The sequence below is a fragment of the Dromiciops gliroides genome, chromosome 2 (assembly GCF_019393635.1).
Source record: "Dromiciops gliroides isolate mDroGli1 chromosome 2, mDroGli1.pri, whole genome shotgun sequence".
Lineage (NCBI taxonomy): Eukaryota > Metazoa > Chordata > Mammalia > Microbiotheria > Microbiotheriidae > Dromiciops > Dromiciops gliroides.
In genome coordinates, this window is record NC_057862.1 from 180005723 (window position 1) to 180028498 (window position 22776).

General features: G+C 39.8%; 1 protein-coding gene across 1 annotated transcript; it reads left to right on the forward strand.

The window, feature by feature from the left end:
* The first annotated feature begins 332 nt into the window (after positions 1-332).
* LOC122738501 lies at positions 333-21260 on the forward strand. The gene is made up of 9 exons (XM_043980517.1): positions 333-1409; positions 6676-6891; positions 7733-7760; positions 11525-12912; positions 13914-13980; positions 16251-16778; positions 19408-19544; positions 20241-20412; positions 20945-21260. The coding sequence occupies exons 1-9, from the start codon at positions 333-335 to the stop codon at positions 21211-21213; spliced, it is 3882 nt and encodes a 1293-aa protein (XP_043836452.1). The 3' UTR covers positions 21214-21260.
* Positions 21261-22776: the final 1516 nt, after the last annotated feature.

Consider the following 22776-nt stretch of genomic DNA (forward strand, 5'->3'; position numbering starts at 1 on the left):
ATCTCATTTTTTCTTCTCTTTTATTCCTCCAGTACCAGTCCCATAACCTTCATTGATGGGGGAAAGAGAGACACACAGGAAGAGAGAAAAAAGCAAAGAAAGACAAATCAAAATTTTACCTTGGTCCAGCCCTGCTCCTTACAGAAAGCCAGCTGGTAAATTTGCCTGAGCATTCTCTCCCACAGGGATTGCTAATCACACTGCCGATATCAATAACAGGCTGGAATTATTTGTCTTACATGATGTCTTTTTCTGAACTTTTCCAGCAAAGTTGGGGAATCTGATAGGTGGCTTTTGAATTTTGGAGTAGAAATAAGAAGGTTGGATCAACCATGTCTGGGTCTATGACCCACAATGGACCTCATCTAAGAACCAGCTATGAAAGAGTCTCAAATGATAAAGATCTAAAGGATCCCAGATTCAGTTTGGAAACAGTCAAACCCTCTTATAGTTCTTTCATGAGAGTCTCAAGGAAACAATCACGAGGCTCTTCAGCATGTAGCAGGGACAGTAAAGACTGGGTGACGCTGGATCACCTTCAGAGACACCCAAGCACAAATGAAACTCTATATGTGACCCTGGAGGAGTTCCATTTATGGAAGGTCCTACAGGGAACACTGGATTTGTCTCTCTGGAAGGTGAAAGTTGGCTGGCAACTAGTCCACAACTTAGCAATCATTTCCTTCTTTGGTCCCCAAAAAGTGGCCTCCGATGCCAAGATTGCCATCAGCAAACTGATGATCCTTCTCAATTCGACTGTGAGAATGAACCTATGGCCTGGCCTCATCCAAGAGCAAAGAAGGATGAGTGGTTTCTTCCAGATTGGAGACAGCCTTAGTCTCTATCTCTGGAAAGGAGAGGCTTCTACTTTCCGAGCCTGTGTTAGCATGAGCCTTAGCAGTAGGCCACTGGACAGAGAGAAAGAGGTCAAAACAGTCCCCAAGGTAAGAGTGCTGAGGCAGCATATCCTGAATGAGAGAGGTATTCCTCAGGTCCTCCTAAAAGTGGTGCTGTCATCCTCCTGGACTGGGCATAGCTCAAGAAAGAAACGGGCTTCTATGGATGAAAGCCAGGAGCTGATGGCCAGCGCTGTCACTTTGGCCCTACAAGCTGTGTCCCAGGAGAAAAGTGCTTCATTGGTGATCCACCCCACGGGCCCAGCAGCCCTCGCAAAGGGGATCACTCTGGGAGTCAAGGAGTTTAAGAGCATGCAGCCCACAGGGAGCTGCAGCAACCTGAGGAATCTGACGATTGCAGTAAATGATAATGACTTTGTAGCTGAATGTGAGATGGAATGTTGTAGGTGGTGGCCCCGTGGAACAGATCACCATGACCTTCTTCCCTACGTCATGAGTTCCTGGGAAGCTGTAACAACCCAGGTGGTGTTTGGAAGCCTCATTAGCCAGAAAGTAAGTGGTCACTATTGAGTCTGATTCCTCTTAGGTGAATAGTCCAAATGTAGCCTTGGAAAAAGGTCCATGATTGATCAATAGGAATGATCAGTTGGGCAGTGGGGATCTAGGGAAAGCTAAAAGAACTATGGGTAAAGAGAAATATAAAGGAGAGCAGTAACAGTTCTTAAATATTCTAAGGGATTCAGAGGATGTAACAATCTATTTTCTATCCCTTTGAGAATAGAGCAAAATAAGATGTTAGACACAAGAAAGAACATCTAGTCAGTGAAGACTATGAGATTTGGAACAGGTGATCAAGGAATACTATGGACTTTCTTTCTGTGGGGTTTCTTAGAACATTTGGGACCCCTGTTTATGCTAAGGGAAAGAGGAATGGAGGGCTCTGACAACCTCAAAACTAAGAGAAAATTGTTTAGAATTCTATTACTTAATAGAAACTTTTTTAAAAAATAGGATGTTTAGGGGGCAGCTAGGTGGTACAATGGATAAAACAACAGCCCTGGATTCAGGAGTACCTGAGTTCAAATCCGGCCTCAGACACTTTACACTTACTAGCTGTGTGACCCTGGGCAAGTCACTTAACCCCCATGGCCCTGCAAAAAAAAAAAAAGGATATTTAATCCTAGTTTTTGTTAAATTCTTTTTATTTTCCTTTCCTCCTGGGCTTTTGTTCACAGACAGATGTGGTAGTTTTCCCTTGGATTCTAGAACCCCACAATAAGAGTAGGGTCCAGGAGATGCCTACTCAGGTCCAGGCAGCACTGGAAACCATTCTTGATGCCCAGGATCTCCTCCATGGAAACATCATCACCATTCCTGCTTCCAACTTGCCTGGGCTTCATTGCCAGATCCTGTATATCATCTGCCTGGATGCAGGATTGGTTCAGCAGCGCCTAGAAGTCAACAAGGTTTGGCCTAATTTTTGAATATGAATGAATTAAAAGGCATTTTATTAAGCATTTACTATGTATAAAGCATTGTACTAAATGCTGGTGTTATGAATAGAAAAAGCAAGAACTCACATTCTAATGGGGGAGAATCCCCATTTAGGAGGTTTCAGCAGCAAGTCAGACGGAAAGGTCCCATAGTGCTTAGGGTATAGCAACAAAGCAGATGGTAATGGGTTTTCTTTAATGTCATTTCCACTGATAAAATCATCTCTCTTTCTGATGTTTAGTTATTTTATAATGGCCAGGGCTTTGGAGGTGAGAACTTTCTCCTTGAAATCTTTAGTACTTATGGGTGGTAAGGCCAGGCTGTAGTCACTGTAAATGCAGTTGCTAGGTTGTGTCTCCAAAGGTTGTTGCACAGGATGATGGCTATAGGGGCTGAGGTAGAAGCAAGACCACGGTATAGTATGTGCTGCCTCCACTGACTGGGTCTTTTAGGTTTCTCTGCCTGTCAGTGGAAGATGGTCAGCAGTTGGTGTTGGTGTTGGTAGTAGTTGTGAGAAAGATGAACCTTCTCAACAGTAATTGCTCTTTTCCATGATGACTGTGGAGCCTGAGCAGGAAATAGTCAGTGGTCTGGAGTGTGCTGCTATTTCTAAGGCTCTGGGGTTTAGGTCAGGGATTATCTTCTTTTGTGTCTGAGGGAAGATAGAGGTGGTGTTGGTGGTTTGATTTGCTCAGGGTGTCTGGCTGCTTTAGCTGAACTGGCTTACCTGATGGTGGTTAGTTGGCAGTTGGTGGGGATGACTTATCCCTTCTCCTGTAGAGTTGCTTTCCTATGGGTAGAAATGGATAATGGTTGAGGGGATTGGGCTAGAAGTAGGACTAATAATTGTCAACCAGATCAGAACCAGTCTCTAACCCACGAATGGCTGGAGCCACACAGAATAGGCCAGTCAGGTAAGTCAGGAATTAAAGAGGAGTTTTATTTTCAAGGTAGGGAAAAAGGCTTACAAGCAAAGATCAGCTATAGACACATGTGCTGTCCCTCTCCGCCCCCACTCTAGTGGGGGGCTGAGGCGGCGTGGGAAGATCCCAATATTTATACTAGTGGCAGCCCAGTGAGCTATAGGCCTGACAGTGAGGGAGCAGCAAGCCTGTGACAAGTTGGATTCACAGCAGGACTTTCTGAGTTTCTCTAGTGCTTGTCTTTGATCAGAGAGCACCTGGTGAATTATGTGACTAGCTGACTAGGGTGATCGAAAAAGCATTTTTGGGGCAGCTAGGTGGCGAAGTGGATAGAGCACCGGCCCTGGATTCAGGACTACCTGAGTTCAAATCCGGCCTCAGACACTTAACACTTACTAGCTGTGTGACCATGGGCAAGTCACTTAACCCCAATTGCCTCACTTAAAAAAAAAAAAAAAAGAAAAAAGAAAAAGCATTGTTGTCCTGCCAAGCTCAAGACACAGCTTGCTTGCTGGGCCTTAGCTCCAGAAACAGGGGGTCTAAATTTTATTTTGTCATAATCTAGGGGCCATTTCTTGATGTCATGTGTTGCTTATAAATTGATCTTTATCAGGGCAATATCTCAGTTCCCACTTTAAGATCCTTAAAGCTTTCCTGTTTGTCTGAGGTGATGGTGGGGACCCTTGGGGTATGATTCTTTTTCTTGTCTTGCACTTTGGAGAGGAATCAGGTGGGTGGGGTCTTCCTGGAATGGACTGTCTTTAACCTCCCTTCATGCAGGGCTATTTCCAGTTTCTCTGAAATTTTATAAAATCATGAAATAACAAATCAATAAGGCTCTTCCTGTCTTTCTACTTGTTCCTCCCCTTTTGTCTTCAAACATCCTTTCAAATTTTTTTTCCAGTTTGATCCTACCATTCTCTCTCTCTCTCTTTTTTTTAATGGTAATTGTAACTTTTTTTTTTGGCGGAGCAATGAGGATTAAGTGACTTGCTCAGGGTCAGGGCTGCACAGCTAGCTACTATCCTCTGAAGCTATAGTCCTTTCCTCCTTTTTTTCACCAAACTCCTAGAAAAAGCAGTCTGCACTCATTGCCTCCACTTTCTTTTCCCACTCCTCCACACCTTGCAATCTAGCTTCTGACTTCATAACTCAACTGAAACTGCTCTCTCCAAAGTTACCAGCAATCTAAAAATCAAAATAAAGCCCCAGAAAAATCCAAAACTACCAACAGTCTCTAAATTGCTAAATCTTATGGTCTTTTTCTCAGTCACACACAGAGTTTGGGATCACCAGTAAAAGAAGGGGGAGATAGGATATAATGCTTCTGGGGCTTCTGTGTGTGTAGAACCCCAAGGAGGCCAGTTTAGCTAGATCATAGAGTGTATGGAGAAAGGTAATGTATATGAAGACTAGAGAATCTCAGTGATATCTTTAGCTTCAGTCTGCGTCACTGGGTCTTGAGAGTGGGTCATAAACCCTAGTTCTTTTTGACTGAGTTTTCTGAGTCTGGCTATCTATCCACTAGCCCATACTACCTCCCAGGTGTATTTCTTATTCCAATTGATTCAAACATATTCAAACATACTGACCCTATTCTGCAAATCTGGTGTAACTCTGGGTTCTTTGGATTTGGGAGTCAAAAGACCTGGGTCAGCCGTGGGCAAGTTGCCAAACTTCTCTAAACCTGTTTCCCAGTTTTTCTTTTTTTTTTTTTTAAATTATAAAAGTATTTTATTATTTTCCAGTTACATGTAGAGATAGTTTTCAACATTTGTTTTTATAAGATTTCTAGTTTCAAATTTTTCTCCCTCCCTCTCCCCTCCCCAAGACAGCAAATAATCTGATATAGGTTATATATGTACAATCTACATTAGTCGTGTTATTAGAGAAGAATCAGAGCAAAAAGGAAAAACGTCAGAAAAGAAAAACAACAAAAAACACAGTCTGTCTCCACTGTCGGTCTCACATCCTTAACTTCAATGGCCTGTAACTCAGGAGTTTCCCTTCTGGACTTGAAGAGGTTATTTCTGGAGTCTTAAAAGGATAGGGGGATGTAGGATCCATGAGATTTTCAAAGGATATTCCTATTCTTCCTACGGGATCAGTTCCTTCTTCAGATGCCCATATATCAAATCCTTTTTGCTCCTCTGCTACTTGTTTGCCTGAGCAGCTCCCACTACCCCAAAATGTTACCTCCCTTCCCCCTTTTGGTGTATTGTACATTAAAGTCTTTTTAAACTTCACCCTCGGTCGATCAGATTCCTTATTAACAGTCCACTGCTCATGTTTTGGCTCTGGTTTTTCTTCTGGAAAAGGTGTCCCTTTTATTTGAGAGTGAGTAATGAGTCCAGTTTTGCTCCTCAGTCCTCACTGCAATATCAGTGAAAAGTAACACCAGGAACGGCCCTTCCCAATCAGGTTCCAACTTGTTGCTCTTCCAGGTTCTTATCAATACCCAGTCTCCAGGCTTAAATTGGTGAGCTGGAAACTCCAGGAGTCTGGGCCAGAAGTCCCTTCCCCTTGGTGAGCATGTTCCACCCTGCATTTGCGACGTCTCTGCTGAGTTCCTTGAACTCAGGAGTTGGAGGTGGCCCCCTCTGGGCTTAGACCATCGCTGGTGAAGGGTGCTGGGAGTGCTGGAACCTGGAGGGCCCCACAGCTCCTTACATCGCAGTGGGACCTCCAATTGTGAGGGAAAAATCCATCCTCTTGATATGGTGGGAAAATGGGGTACGGGTTGGGGTAGGAGATGGGGTTCTTGGGAATTCCTCTTTAAAGAATTACACCCTCTTGCACACAAAACGTAGTTAGAATAAGGTGATAGTTTATTGAGGAACAAAGGAAGGGAAGGGTGGGGGGAGGGAAACCCTGAAAGAAATCCTTGGACTTTTCATGGGGAGATTTGGCATAAAGCACATGGCTCAGAGGTACCAAATCTCCTCGAACAGGAGACTGGAAGGTACTTTTATAGAGGACTGATGGGGGTGGACCATCTGCCCGTGAAAAGTTCCTTCAGTGAGAGAGGACCATCCCCCACTCTCCCAGTTTTTAAAATGAGGATATAATAACCCCTGAACAACCCTATTTCACAAGATTCTTGTGTGGGAAGCACTTTGCAAACTAGGAGCTTCTTTTATTATTTTGCATAATATTTTTTCTAATTATCAACTACATAAGTGGTGTCAGTGATGAAAATGGATCAGTCCCTATCTGGAACTCTGGAACTCATACAAACCTTTGTCCCATTTTCTGTTGCTTCCCACCAAAGAGCAGACATTTTTATGGAGACAGATAGGCTACATATTTGTAATTATACTTGCATTGTGATTATAATTGTAATTGTTGTAATTATATTTGTAATTATTTTAGTGATCATGATTGTTATGTTATTTCATCAGGTCATTCAACAGGTGGTCTGGAGCTGCCTGAACAATTTCCTTGGCTCTTTTCTGGAATCCATCTCCTTTCCCATGTTAGAACTGGAAACTCCTGGGAATTCCAACACCTTGCGCATTATGTTGGAAGAGATCAATAACTTCTTAAAACAAAAACCAAATACGTGGATGAAGCTAGTGCAGATAGTTCAGCCCCCAAGAGCAGCTACTCTTCAGAAGGTAAAGTTTCAGTGAATCCAACATCAACCCATTATGGACAGAGGTACCTTAGACAAAAGTATGAATATTCCCACTTGCCTTCCTGGTTTTTGTTTCTTCTGATGCCACCACTGCTCTGCCCCAAGTGTCCTCAATCACTTACTGCTTGGACCCCCAGAATTTTATTGCCATACTCTAGTTTTTGCTCTCAGAGTTGTTCCCCTTGTTCCAAAGCTGTGCTTCATTCTCATTCTGTGCTACCAAACGTTCATTTCTCCAAGGGCAACTCCTCTCACTTACCTTTCTAGAGTGATTCAGCCTGGGAAAATAAATTTACACCAAAGTGTGAGTAATTGATTACTTTGATTAATATGTTACTTCTCTTAGGCAGATTTGCACTTTAATAGAACAACTGATTGATCCAATTTAATAGATTTCTAATGGTGGAATCTAAGCAGGATATTTTGGGTACAGATATTTTTTCTCTCTCAAATTACAGTAGATTGCTGATTGGAGGTAGGTTAGAGACAGCTGAGGTTTTAAGCAGGTGTCTCCCCCAACAGAAACAATAATAAAGTGAAAGTCAATGACATTAGATACAGTTTGTCATCTGTTAAGATGATTGATTTGTAATTATTGATCTAATGTCCAGGTGCTCTCAAGGACTAAGATAAGAATATAAAGACCATTTAGCTCTTTAGATAAAGTATGAACAGAGCCAAAACCAGAGACTCTTAGAGCCTTCTAGAAAAGATGTACAAAGTTGCAGTGCTTCAGTGTTTATAAGAGGCGTGGTATCTTTTGTTTGCTTGATCTTGATTTGTTTTAAATACATCAGGTTTCTTCCATCTTTCCTTTTCAGGTGACTGAAGATTTCAAGACCCCTTTTGGTAAGATACACTGTCTGGGAATATTATAGAGTTGACATTACTCAGTTTTCCAGAGTTCGAGCATCTTCTAATTTACAAACATCTCCATTCTTCAAAATTTTCATCTACTCTAACACGTTTATCATTGTAGTTATTCGTAGCCTACTTCCTCACACTCCCAAGGGCAGATGGCTAAAGGACACATTAATCTGTGTACCTGTTTCAGTTATGATATACTTCATGCTTTACTTCCTAACTCCTACCCCTACCCCAGCCTAGTCAGTAAGGCAATAGAAAGAAGAGATATAATGAACTAAAATTATTTTATATTAACCCCCTGCTTGATGTGCTATTTAATAACTGATAATACTGCAGTTATTATTGACTCTATTGTTTAACCCTGGTGATTTTTTCAGATATCTTAGAATCTCAGTCTCAAGAAAATTATAGCATCACTCATCATTTACTTAATAAATGCTGTCTACCTTCTGTAATCCAGTTCTATGGGAGAGAAAATAGAAGTATAAGATCCTCCTGTTTTCTTTTTTTTTTTTAGTGAGGCAATTGGGGTTAAGTGACTTGCCCAGGGTCACACAGCTAGTAAGTGTTAAATGTCTGAGGCCAGATTTGAACTCAGGTCCTCCTGATTCCAGGACCGGTGCTCTATCCACTGCGCCACCAAGCTGCCCCTATCCTCCTGTTTTCAAGGAGTTTACAATTTAATAGGGGTGGCAAGACCAACATGATACAACTAGCAGTACACTATTTAAGAATTACATATGTCTATCTTACACTGAGGTCCTCCTCCTATTGAAGGAGTTCTCAGAGGCTATGACAGTGGACCACAAACACTAGCAGCAGGTCTTACTAAGCTGGAAGGGCTCAGGGACCAAATGTGTGCCAGTACCATAGAGACCAACCTCACTAAGTTCAGAAGTGAGCCCATCACCAGGCTGGTAGCAGAATGAGGGTTTTTGTCACAAAAACCATCTAGTTTTTCCCTTTTGTTCTGATTCTTCTTTCACAACATGATTAATGCAGAAATATATTTAATGTGATTGTATATATATAACCTATATTAGATTGCTTTCTGTCTTAAGGAGGGGGGAAGGAAGAAGGAAGGGAGAAAAATTTGGAACTAGAAATCTTATAAAAACAAATTTTGAAAACTATCTTTTTTTTTTTTTTTGCAAGGCAGTGGGGGTTAAGTGACATGCCCAGGGTCACACAGCTAGTAAGTGTCAAGTGTCTGAGGCCGGATTTGAACTCAGGTACTCCTGAATCAAGGGCTGGTGCTTTATCCACTGCGCCACCTAGCTGCCCCGAAAACTATCTTTACATGTAACTAGAAAATAATTAAATGCTTTTATGATAAAAAAATTTTAAAATAAAGACCCTCTAACAAAATTATGGTTAGGTTATGATCTGTCCTGTAGAGGCATTGATAAAATTATAAATCATTAAAGTATTTACTAGAATGTATATAAGTATATCACATCAGAGAGAGAGGGGAAGAAAATATTATAAACATTTTTATATGTGCAAATATACTTCTATAGTCAAACATAAATTTTCTATGTGGGGGAAAGTATGGCAAACTAAATTGAGGTCTGGCCTCAGATCCAGGAAGACCTGGGTTCAAATCCCATCTCTGACTGACTGTAATCTTGGGCACTCACCCTCTCAGCTCTAAGCAACTTCTAAGAGTATAAATTTCAGAGAAGGTGATAGCTAGCATTGATAAAGTATGCTCATCTGGGTATACCCTATATCAATGAAATCACAGATACAAGGGAAAAATAAATACTTATTAATTGGAAACAATAAAATTAAATAAAAAGAAAAAGGAGAAATCATAGGTCTAGCCCCTATCCTGTATGTACATATATGTACATTTATGTCTATATACACATATAAGCAAATAAATGTGTATATATATATGTGTGTGTGTGTGTGTAAACATACATATATAGTCTTTAATGTATAACAAAATTAAATGCTAAGGATATGGTATAAATAATAAGTACTGTTCAGAGAAGAGACATCATTGGGGGTTGGGAGGAAGAGATGATATTTGATCTGAGTCTTGATAAGGTAAGATTTGAGTAAGGAAAGAAGTGGTAGATAAGACATTTTCAGGTAATGGAAAGGTATAGACAAAGGGCCTTGAACTTGTCATGGTGTTTTTGTACAACAAGGATATGTGCTTGATGATAAAGAAGGATTCATGTTGGGAATTAGTGGAATAAAAGGTAGGATGGATAAAATAAGGCCAGAAAATAGAAAGCTTTAAAAAGTCTGCAGGTACAAAAATATACATTTGGAAGCAATTTGCAAAGAGATAGTTATTTATGATGGCAATAGACAAGTGCTCAGAGGAAAGAAGTATTTAAAAAGAACAGAAGTCTATGGGCAGAGCCTTGGGAGAACCCACATTTAGGGTTCATAATAAGGAAGAAGTATGAGTGCAGGAGAGGGAGGGAGAGGGAGTAGATTAATACCAACAAAAGAGGAGAATACAGTGTCATGAAGACCAAGAATATCAACAATATCAAGGAGAAGGGAGGTATCCATAGGATCATAGATTTCTTTATTCTTTTTCTTTTTTTTTTCTTTTTTTTTCTTTTTTTTTGCGGGGCAATGAGGGTTAAGTAACTTGCCCAGGATCACACAGCTAGTGTCAAGTGTCTGAGGCCGGATTTGAACTCAGGTCCTCCTGAATCCAGGGCTGGTACTTTATCCACTGCGCCACCTAGCCACCCCCTCAATTTATTATTAATAATAATAACAGAGGCAGCTAGGTGGCACAGTGGATAAAGCACCAGCCCTGGATTCAGGAGGACCTGAGTTCAAATCCGGCCTCAGACACTGGACATTTACTAGCTGTGTGACCCTGGGCAAGTCACTTAACCCTCATTGCCTCACAAAAAAAATATAATAATAATAACGGCTAACTTTACATAGCACTTGATTTTATTATATATTTTTAAAATTTTAGACAGTAAAATTGCTTTAATGACAGAATAAGAAAGGGCACAGAGAGAGGGATTTAAATATCAAGAAACCATAAATTCCATTCATTAACTATAAATATATGCAAGCCACAATTTATACAAATGTTGTCATCATTCTGTGTATAGTTAGCATGCTAGATAAGAATCTGTATGTTTTATTCTGTGAATCATGGAACATTAGAGCTAAAAGGAAACTGAGTCCCAGAGAGGTAAAGTGAATTAAAATTCAAAGCTGATATTGCTAATAGTGATAGCTATTTGTGTTTGTATGAAGGACTCAAAACACAAATATGGAACTGTCTCTTTTTACAGTGTAAGCAAATGCAAATTTCTCTTTGTAATACCTTCCATTTCACTCTCTGTAAAATGAAGGAGTGGAAGCAGATTGATTTCTAAGTTTACATAACACATTAAAGCTTTATAAAGTACTTCACCCATATTATTTAATCTTTACAAGAACCCTATTAAATAGGGAAGGGAATAAGTATTTATAAAGTACCTACTATGTGCCAGATATTTCTGCTAAGTGCTTTATAAATATTATCTCCTTTCAGATGAGATAATATTAAGTGTTATATGATCCCATTTTGCAAATGAGTGCCGTGAGGCTGAGAAAAGTTAAGCAATTTGCACTCTATCCTCCATGTCACCTAGATTTGTGACTACAAGTCCACTGACCTATGCACAAAATACTATAAATAAGGAGGATGAGGACTGAGAAAAAATTTTTAATTAAACCCTGTTGGTCAACCCTGTTCTATTTTCTTCTAGAGGCTGTTGGTATCTGTCAGAAAGAAGACCGTGCTTTTGTCCAATACCTTGATGACTCTCCAGCTGTTTTCCAAGAGTTTGAAGATGATTTAAGGAAGATAGGCTGTGTCTTCAAAACTTGTGCTTCTTTGGGAGTGCTTAAATTTATAGCAGAAGAAGAACACCTAGATCCATCTAGCTGGGAGAAAGCTGTGGAGGATACTTTTCAAGAAAATAAAAAGAGATATGCTGTTCACTATGAGTCCAACTCAGATATTCTAAATGTTTTGAAGAAACAACAATCATTAGTGAAGTCTTTTCCAACCATACAAGAATATGAAGGCCCTTGCTTTGTGGGGCCAACTGAAGCACTGAAGATGTTTCTACAATGTGTTCAGGAAATGGCTTTCAATGAAAAGCCATTGTGTGTGGAACATCCCATTCTCCATCTTCCTATATATATGGTGGTCAAAAACACAATAAGCAAGTTGCTACCCCTTTCTCACTCTCCAGTGATTATAACCTTAGCAGAAGATCCTTTAGGTATGATCACTTTTCAGGGCCCCCAAAAGGATGTGCTTCAGGTGGAGAAGCAATTTTATAGTCTGCTGAGTGATTTTAAGGACTGGCCAGTCTCACTTTCCCCATTCCAAGTTCAATTTATCCAGAGCCTTCAGAAAGAACTCTTTAATCAGAATTTTTTCCTTGCTCGAGATGTTTCAGCAGTCCTGAACACTTCTGATGGAGTTAGGATTGGGGGGCTTGACTTTGGAGAACTGGTAAAAGCAGAAGAATTACTGAAGATCCTGGTTTGTGAGAGGAAGGTTGATATAGGAAAAGAGGTCCAGTGGGCAGCCAGTGGCCCAGAATGGGAAGCTCTACTCATAGCACTAAGAAGTCAAAAGAAAGTCACTTTTTATAGTGTCAAATCACAGCAAGATATCTTGACTTCAGTGGTCATAGTGGGCATTGGGGTTGAAGTAGCTGAGGCAGAGACCCATATTAGGGAATATTTGATAAGTTATTCAATAACTGAAGACAGAGTTATTTCCCCACGATCAGAGCTGGCAGAAGCCAGAGAAAATCTGCTTCAGATAATGAACTGGGGAGACTTAAAGGTGAATATTTGTGTTCAGACCACCCATTCTACTTTAACCTTGACATTAAGAGGACTGAGAAGACATGTAGAAGAGGCTAGAGGAGTTGTTCAAACTGATTTAGATTCATTGACTGTGAGCAGCATCCCTGTAAGGCACAGAGGAATACAACAATATCTTTTGAGGACTGGAGCTACAGTTCTTCTCACGCTTGCTGAAGAACTCCAGTGTTTGGTAAAGATGCAAGTGCCAGAGGAAACTACAACTGCTTTGCTCTCTGAGGCCTCAGCCTGTAGGGAGGAGAGTGAATCGGTAAGAGCCATCAATTCTTGATAAAATGACAGAACTGAAAGGGAACTTGAGGAGTCTTTTTTCCTCCCACTTATTCAAAGACTAGAAAAATGCCTCTTCTATTCTAGAGGACTCTAAAGCAGGTACCCAGACTTGCTTATGCTCTTTTTGGGGTTCAGTCATTCATTAAATATTTATTAAGCGCATAGACTGTCCTGAACAATGTAGGAAGTTCAAATTTGGTCCTTTCCCTCAGGGAGTTTATAATTTAATAATTTATATACATGTACAGGTATATCTTAGAGATATCGCAGGTTTGGTCCCAGGCCACTGCAATAAAGTGTATATATATATATATATATTTGGAGGGGCAATTGGGGTTAAGTGACTTGCCCAGGGTCACATAGCTAGTAAATGCTAAGTGTCTGAGGCTGGATTTGAACTCAGGTCCTCCTGAATCCAGGGCCAGTGCTCTATCCATTGTGCCACCTAGCTGTCCCCAATAAAGTAAATATAAAGCAAGTCACATGAATTTCAGGCATTCCCTGTGCATATAATAGTTATGGTTATATTGTAGTCTGTTAAGTGTGCAGTAGTCTTATGTCTGAAAAATGTACATACTTTAATTTTAAAATATTTTGTTGCTAAAAAAATGCCCACCATCATTTGGGCTTTCAGGAGGGTCTTGCCTTCATCTTGATGGCTGCTGACTGATCAGGGTGGTGCTTACTGAAGGCTGGGATGACTGTGGCAATTGCTTAAAATAAGACAACAATGAAATTTATCATATAAATCAACTCTTCCTTTCCCTTGAATACTTTGAAGGCATTGTAAGGTTATTAATTGTCCTAATTTGACTATTGTTGTGCCTCAAGGAATAGGGAGGTCCAAGGAGAGGGAAAGAGACAGGGAATAGTCAATTGAGTAGTCAGAAGATACACAATGTTTATTGGTTGCTTGCCCATCTTGCATGGGCATGGTTTGTGGTGTCCCCAGATAATACTACTCTTTCTTTCTATTAGACATCTGTCCATCAGCTCCTGGAGGTTCTCAGAAGATACAGAAAACAACATTTTACTCTTGGTAAAGGTGAGGAAATGTTGTCCTGGTCCCTATTAAGTAGCTGAATTATTTTTCTTTCATCTCCAGATGCCTGGGAATTTGGGGCATTATCCTATTGGGAGACATCAGTGCTCCAGCTGGAAGTATCCTCTTCCTAGTTACTGACAAAATGGCAAGGGGGACACTGAACAGCAATCTGAAGATGCTGTAGTGCCTAGGGTTGCTCAGCACTTTCAGAGCAGTGGAATACATTATCTTTTTGGTTTTGCCACCTAGCTGCCACTACATTATATTTTGAATACTGCCCTGTGCTTTCTTTTACTGTTTCATCTGTAGAGGGTACCAATGTGTAGGAGGAAGAGAAAGGGGAGAAGGAAAAGGAGGAGCATCATCGTTACTAGTTGGCTAAGCTGTCAATCAGCATTAAGCCAGTCAGCCATTATATAACGAACAACTAGCTAAGGACAGTAATAAGCATTTATATAGTGCTTACTATTTGCAAAGCACAGTGTTAAGTATTTTTATAAGTATTATTTCACTTGATCCCCTCAACAGCCCTGCAAGGTAAATGCTATTATTACCCACATTTTACAGTTGAGGAAACTGAGGCAGAGGTTAAATGAACTGCCCACAGTCACACATCTAGTAAGTATCTGAAGTTGGATTTGAATTTTGGTTTTCCTGACTCAAGACCCTGTACTCTAGCTACTGTATCACCAGCTGCCTCTAATTAAACTATTGATGACTGGCCATACACTAATTGAAGCTCAATCAGCCATTGATATTGGTGAAAAGAGAAAAAATGGTAGTTTCCTCTAAATTAAACTTTAAATTTTTATCTCTCTAGGTTAGATTTGGAAAGGATCTTAGAGGTTATATAGTTCAACTCCTACTTTCTCAGCCTTTTTCAGAATAGGTACTTATTGATAAAAATACCCCTTAGCAATCCCTTATTGATATGTCCTGTAGGGGGCAGCTAGGTGCTGCAGCGGATAGAGCACTGGCCCTGGATTCAGGAGGACCTGAGTTCAAATCCGGCCTCAGACACTTGACACTTACTAGCTGTGTGACCCTGGGCAAGTCACTTAACCCCCAATTGCCTCACTTAAAAAAAACAACAAAAAGATATGTCCTGTAACTATTCCTAGGGTTCCATTAGTATATGGAAATTTTTCTGTATGTAAAAACTTCTGCACGTAATAAGTTTCTGAATAAGTGGAAAATTCCATCTTGTTAATCTTAAAAGGGTTTTTTTGTTTGTTTGTTTTTTGGGGCAATGAGGGTTAAGTGACTTGCCCAGGGTCACACAGCTAGTAAGTATCAAGTGTCTGAGGTTGGATTTGAACTCAGGTCCTCCTGAATCCAGGGCCGGTGCTTTATCCACTGCTTCACCTAGCTGCCCCAAAGTTGTTGGTTTTTTAAAAATCCTGACTTTGTCATCCCTCCATGGTTTGTTCCATATGTTCATTTAATGGTTTGTTTTTTTTTTAATAGTGGTTAAAGTTGGGGACTTCCATAAGTCATCTTGTCTTGGATCCACAAGCCAAATGGGTTGCCATTAGCAGGATTAAGCAATGTCTATGGGTACTACTAGAAGCTCAATATATGAAAAGAAGAAGAAAGAGAGTAATCAATGTAGTCTTTTAACTCTCCTTTGCAGACATGTTTCTGATATATAACCATAGTCATTTGCTAGAGTTTTTTTTTTTGTTTGTTTGTTTGTTTTCAGGGCAATGGGGGTTAAGTGACTTGCCCAGGGTCACACAGCTAGTAAGTGTCAAGTGTCTAAGGCCGAATTTGAACTCAGGTCCTCCTGAATCCAGGGCCGGTGCTTTATCCACTGCGCCACCTAGCTGCCCCATTTGCTAGAGTTTTAGTACAATTCATTTATTTTCCTGATATCAGTTAAAGTAGAAAGTAGTTATTCCCCATTTTCTACATGCTAATCCTTCAGAAACTAAAGGCAATTATTCAGCCTTTTTCAGACTAAGTGATTTCAATTCTTTTGACCTTTCCTTATACATCCCATTATTCTAGCCCCTTCTTAGGCAGCATGGGGTCAGAATGGTCAGGTTTGGCTTCTTTTTCAAGAATCTGGGGGGGGGGCAGCTAGATGGCACAGTGGATAAAGCACTAGCCCTGGATTCAGGAGGACCTGAGTTCAAGTCTGGCCTCAAACACGTGACACTTACTAGCTGTGTGACCCTGGGCAAGTCACTTAACCCTCATTGCCCTACCAAAACAAAAAACAATCTGGGGTGCTTGACTCATTATGAATTTTTTCTCTCTGTTCTCAGGTGACTCTCCACTAGGACTGGTTCAGGTATTGGGTAGAGAGGTGAATTTAGCAAAATTTCAGGAAGCTTTTGAGGACTTTATGAATGGATATTATAGTGAAACATTCAACAGTGACAAAATAGTCACTCTCAGTGAAGACTGTCTTCAAGAGGTCTTGCATCAGGCCTACTATTTCCCTCTCAATCTGCATCGTCATGGGAATCTCTTACAGATCCAGGGCTTTCAGGAAGATGTGAAGAAAGCCGCCACTTCTGTCCAAACTCTAATCCAGGAAGCTCAGGTCACAGATAGAGTAGCAGAAGCCTTGAAATCAGTGGTTCAGTGGCAGTATGGCACTGGGGACAGGAGTCTTTCCCCATTTGACAAAACCACAAACTTAAAGCTGGAAGCAGCATATAGGAAGGAAGAGGAGAACATTGAAATCATCTTGGATTCTAGAAGAGCCCAGGTGAACTTGAAGAAGAGGGAAGGTTTGGTGCCAGACACAGGGACAATCTTTAAAATAAAGCGGGAAATCTGCATAAGGGGTGAGTTTTCCCTTCCCTTTAATTTCATTTCAGGGTTTACTTGGGCTTTGTCCCTTTCTTTATGCTCTTATTCCTTCCCAGATTCATCCTCAATGAATTCCCCTTAAAGAGAAGTGGGGGAATGATGGTCATTGACATAGGTTGCCAAAATGAATCATGGATGATGGTTATAGAACTTAGCAAATTGAAAACTTGAGGTGGTAGTTGTTACCTTGTCATGCACTATTTTTTTTCACTGGGATGCTCTATCCAGTTAATTTCCTAATTGCTGATAATAGAACAAATAAACATAAATATTTGATGTCCACTCATAATCCAAAAGGCACTTTAGCCAATCATTCTCACCTCTTTATTTTATTTTTACTAATACACTGTATTTGAACACTTCCCTCAAACACCTAAATAACACCACCCCCCAGGATATTCTCTGAAACATTAAGCAAAACTGCAACTAATAATACAATAGATTTCTACATTTGTAATTTACCAATTGTTATTAATAGACAGGAAGGCTGTGTTCATAATTTTACCTTTTTCTCCTACTTAATCTTTTATCAGAACTCTGAACAAAGGTATTTAATGTGCTTTTCATTTCCTCTTTCCCAGGAATCAGTTAATTGCCTAAAAAAGGAACAATTAAAAAGATACTCTAGGGGCAGCTAGGTGGCACAGTGGATAAAGCATCTGCCCTGGATTCAGGAGTACCTGAGTTCAAATCTGACCTCAGACACTTGATACTTACTAGCTGTGTGACCCTGGGCAAGTCACTTAACCCCCTTTGCCCCGCAAAAACAAAACAAAAACAAACAAACCCCCCCAAAAAGGATACTCTAGCCTATTAGTTGTTAAGAGTTAAGAAATAAATGTGGACACTCAATTCAACAAACATTTATGAAGTACTTAATATCTACAAGGCCATACAGATAACAGACTACTTCCCAAACTTAGTAATAAAGAAAAGCAGATGGATATCTTGAAGACAAGTGTGATATAAACTATGCTGTACATTTATTTCATTGCCTTCTTGAATATAGGATAGCTCTGGTAACAAAACATTTTCTCCTTGGATCAGGGAGCAAAGTTGTAGCTGACCATTTCTAGAAAATTCCCAATATTTAATTCAACCTAATATGTGTAGAATGCATTGTTAGGTGCTAGGGGAAATGCAATTAGCATGTTCAAGTAGGGAAATGTGACATACACACATAGCACATACATATACACCAAAGGACAAAGGTGAGCAAAGTTAAGCACTGATAATGTGGTTAGATTGCTTTGATTGTGCTAGTCCAAGGCTAATGAGCAATCGATGCTCCTTCTCTTCTCAGATATTAGTGGTTTTGAACTATGGTAGGAAAGCCATAAGTCATATTCCCTGAAAAAGTAACTATTATTTCTCAGCTATATGCTGCTTCTAGCTTGTTGCCTCCTTCCTCACCCCCACCCCGCAAACAACAACAAAAAATAAACCAAAAAACCCCCCAAAACCAATTCGACAGTGCCTTGCTCTTGGATTTGGGCAGCTAGGTGGTACAGTGGATAGAATGCCAGGACTGAAGTCAGGACACATCTTCCTGAGTTCAGATTTGACCTAAGACATTTACTAGCTATATGACCCTGGGCAAGTCACTTAACCCTGCTTGTCTGAGTTCTTCATCTGTCAAATGAGCTGGAGAAGGAAATGGCAAACCACTTCAGAATCTTTGCCAGGAAAACCCCAAATGGGGTCACAAAAAGTCAGGCACACTGAAACAACTGAACAACAACAATAATCTTGGATACTATTATAAGAGTTTGTGAAAGTCTAATACCAGTCTCTCTCCTTATCTTCCTTCTCAGTTCCAGTCTTCTGGTTTAGCTCAATTAAACCAGATGTTTATCTAGGAAAGGGCAAATTCCTTTCTGGTCTTCTCTATATCTGAATATTAAATAAAATACAACAAACAATTTCAGTGTTTATTGGCTAACATTTTTTTAAGTCACATTTAACAGCTTAGAAGTAAAAGTCAACATTTAGGGAAAAGACTAAAGTTTCCTGAGTCCCTCCCTTCATGTCATGCTTCTCCTGTCTTTCAAATAGCCTGGCAGGGATGAAGTGAGTTAGTAACCCACCATACATCTGGCACCCCTCCTGAGCAGTGGGAAAGAGAAGAAAGAAAAGGATGTCACACTTTTTCTTCCGGGCCCACACTTGAACAGAAGTTCAGTTTTCTCCCTTTTCATCCCAGGGTCACCCTGAAGGATTAAACACTGCCAGTCATTCTGGTTCCATCCCTGGCTGCTTGAAATGACTCCTCCTGGCAGTAGCTCCTGATGGGTCCTCTCTGGGGTCTCATGAGGGTCACCACTCTTGCATCTTCATGTTTGTGATGGCTTCCTGCTTCCTCTTCCTACCTCTTCAACCTTAAGATTGGGATCAGTGTTAGGGTAGGACTTGGTAATCTGGGTAATTAGTCCCTTCACCCAAGTCTCTCCGCCCGCTGTGGGTATGGCCCACATATGGTTACACAGACAAATAACTACAATACAAAATAGAACATAAAGAAAAAAAAGCATCCCAATATAAGAAATAGGAAAGCTCACAAATTTTGCTTAAGATTCTAAAGATACTTTTAACATTTTGTAATAGAGATGAGCATCCCTCAACATTGGGAACTAATGAATGATGACCTGGTGAAGATTGTGAAACTCTCACCAACAGTGCCGGAGTACCAGAGAGTAGCCTGGAATTTCTGTCGTTCCATGAAGAAGAATTTCATCGTTAAGGTGAATGATATTTAATGAATAGATGATTATGCTCATTAACTCAACGTACAGGGAAACACTATTGAACATAACATTATTACAATCTTGTAGACATGTTCTAGCCACCACTGTGCCTAAAAACATGCTTTATTGTCTCCTTCACATTTATCATTATCTCCCTTCTCTCTTTTCTCCACTATTTTCTTTCTCCCAGGCGATTTTTGAGTAATCTTTTAGACAATATGTCTGGGTTTATACTGTAGCTGGACATCATCTAATCCAAACACTTTATTTTACAAATGGGGAAACTGAGGCCATGAGAGAAGAAACAACTTGCTCAGCATCACATAGCTGATAGAGCCAGTTCTAGAACTTAGGTCTTGTGACTCCCAGTCCAATGCGTCTTGTTTCCACTATCCCAGATTCATGTGTGAAAGTTAGAAAAAAGAACAGTATGAAGTCTAACCTCCCATTCCCAATCTCTCATTTCACAAGGTTCAGAGGACAATCACTATTAAAGAAAGGAGATATGCTAGTGCTTCTTAGCTGTAGAAATAGATATAGGAACTTTTAGTAGTCTATACTGGGAATTACTTGCTCATTTAATTAAATCTCATTTGGAAATGTAGGTGTTAGGAAAACAAAATAGACCTAGAAAAATACGTTAATCTCATTTGAGTGATAACCAGCCTCTCTCTCTTTGATTTTGTTATTTAGATAGAAAGAATACAAAACCCATACCTCTGGATGTCTTATATTCATAAGCGCAACTGGATGGAGAAAAAAAATCCCCCAGGAGTACAGAATGAGCAATTGCTCTTCCATGGAACACTGTCACAGAACTGCTCATCCATCATTGAAAATGGGCTAAAAAGTGCCTTTAGGAAAAGTGAGTAAGCCACAACTGAGAGAGGGTAGGGCGTAATGCTACCAAAAAGGCAGAAATTCAGGCTTATTTTTCTTGAGTTCTAGGCTGACTTGACCACACCAGTCCCCAGGTAGTTTAGGTTTGATAATGGAACAAAATTAAATACTTGTAAGTCATTCAAAGGAAATTTATTTAGCCATAGCAGGAGAAGGGTTTTCAATAAGGATAGGTACTAAGGATCCCTCTAGCTGATTCAGCTAAGCAAAGCTTCCTTGCTTGAGTTGCCAATCGTCAAGTCGCTAAGAGCTCTTCTTGTTTGCTTTGTACTCAGCAACCAGGAAGTAATGTCAATAGCCTGAGCCTTTAATTTCCTGTGTCAATCAAGTCTTGAGGATGATCTCAATACCTTTTAAGGAAAAACTATACTAGATCACATTAGGGTAGGATTTAGGCTATTGCTCCTACCACAACCTGTATTCACCTGTCCCAAGGGATACTTAGTTTCTCCATTGTTTTATATTCAAAACTTAATAACGAGTCCTTATTTTTATAGATGGAATGTATGGCCAAGGGATCTACTTTGCAGCAGATGCTCAGATGTCCTCCCATTATTGTGGAAAAGGGCACCAAGGATGCAGGTTTATGTTCCTGGTCCGTGTCCTTACTGGAGTGTATGCTCAAGGTAATGCATCAATAACATTACCTCCAAAAAAGCCAGGAGGAGGGAGATATGACAGCTTGGTTGACTCAATGGGTATGCCAAAGATATTTGTAACCTTTTTTGATGACCACTCATACCCAGAGTATTTAATCACATTCTGATCTGGTATGGTTTTGTCTAGAGAATCTCTAAAACTGCTCCTTCAGTATAGCTGTGGCTTCAGGTGAATATAAATTAAAACAGGAAAATAGAAGTTCAAGACTACACATCTGGCAATTTTCATTTTGTTGTAGTGTATTAAACATCTGTTGTAGTGTATTAAACTATGTTACAGTCTAACACAATATAAATTAGACATAATCACAAGTCAAAGCACCACCAAAAGTTAGATTCAGGCTAAAGGATATTAAACAGTTACAATGGCATTTTCTTAGTCCTTATCCTTCCTGACTTCTTAGCACCTTTGGACATTGTTCAAATGTCTCCTCTCCCCCTTGTCCTAGATAGTCTCTCTTATCATAGCTTCCATGATGTTTATCTCTTTGGTTCTCCTCTTACTTGTCAGATCACCCCTTCTTAGTCTACTTTGGTAGCTACCTCCTACTTTCCCTACACAATATCTCTCTTATTCATCCCCTATCTCCACTCACAAAGCCACCATCCTACTTCAGGCTATCACTTCAGTCTTCCCAAATGATTGTAATAGATTTCTAATTGATCCTCTTGTTTCTAGTGTCTCCCCTCTCCAATCCATCTGATACACAGCTGCCATGAAGCATAGGTGTAACTATATCTAGTCCCTTGCTCAAGTCTTCAGTGCTCTCCACTATCTCCATTACTTTTACTAGATGACCTATTATACTCTTTTTTTTTGGGGGGGGGGGCAATGGGGGTTAAGTGACTTGCCCAAGGCCACACAGCTAGTAAATGTCAAGTGTCTGAGGCCGGATTTGAACTCAGGTACTCCTGAATCCAGGGCCGGTGCTTTAACCACTGCGCCATCTAGCTGCCCCCTTATTATACTCTTAATATTAAACATCACTTTATTTAGTTTGACTTGCTTTGCAGTAAAACATTTAAATAAGTGAATTTCAATGCATTCTTTCAATATCTCAATACATTCCATATACATGTCTTTAATTGCATCATAATATTTGTGCAAACATCTCTAAATTGGATATTGCTGCCAGTTTTTTTTCAGTTACAAATAATTTTGTTATGAAAATCTAAGAACCAGTAAGTTAAAAAAAAGATCATTGTAAAATCGCAACAATGTAAATATTGGCTCAAAGGGCATGATTATTTTTAGACTTTTACCACATCCTGCCTTTTGAACTTGTAAGTTCCCAATTCTACTAGCAATGAATAAGTGTACTTGTTAATACACAGCTGCACCAGCATTGCTGGTTTTTAATTAAAATTTTAATGATGTATCTGTTACACTTTGTTGTGGTTCAATGCTGCTTTAGTCAAATAGGAAGATATTTTATGTGATGTTAATTAGCCACAAAAGACTTTACTTATCTAAGTGTATTAGAAACTATATTTTTGATAATTTCATAAATTTTGTTCATGTTGTAATATAATTCCAATTTTGAATTATCATATGTCTTCACTGTTATATGGCCTGTATGATTTTTGCCAATTAAAAATTTTGTGCAGCTTCTTAATAGTTTAGTCCTTTGTGATAAATTATTGCTAGCATTCCATGTGCACTTGAAAAG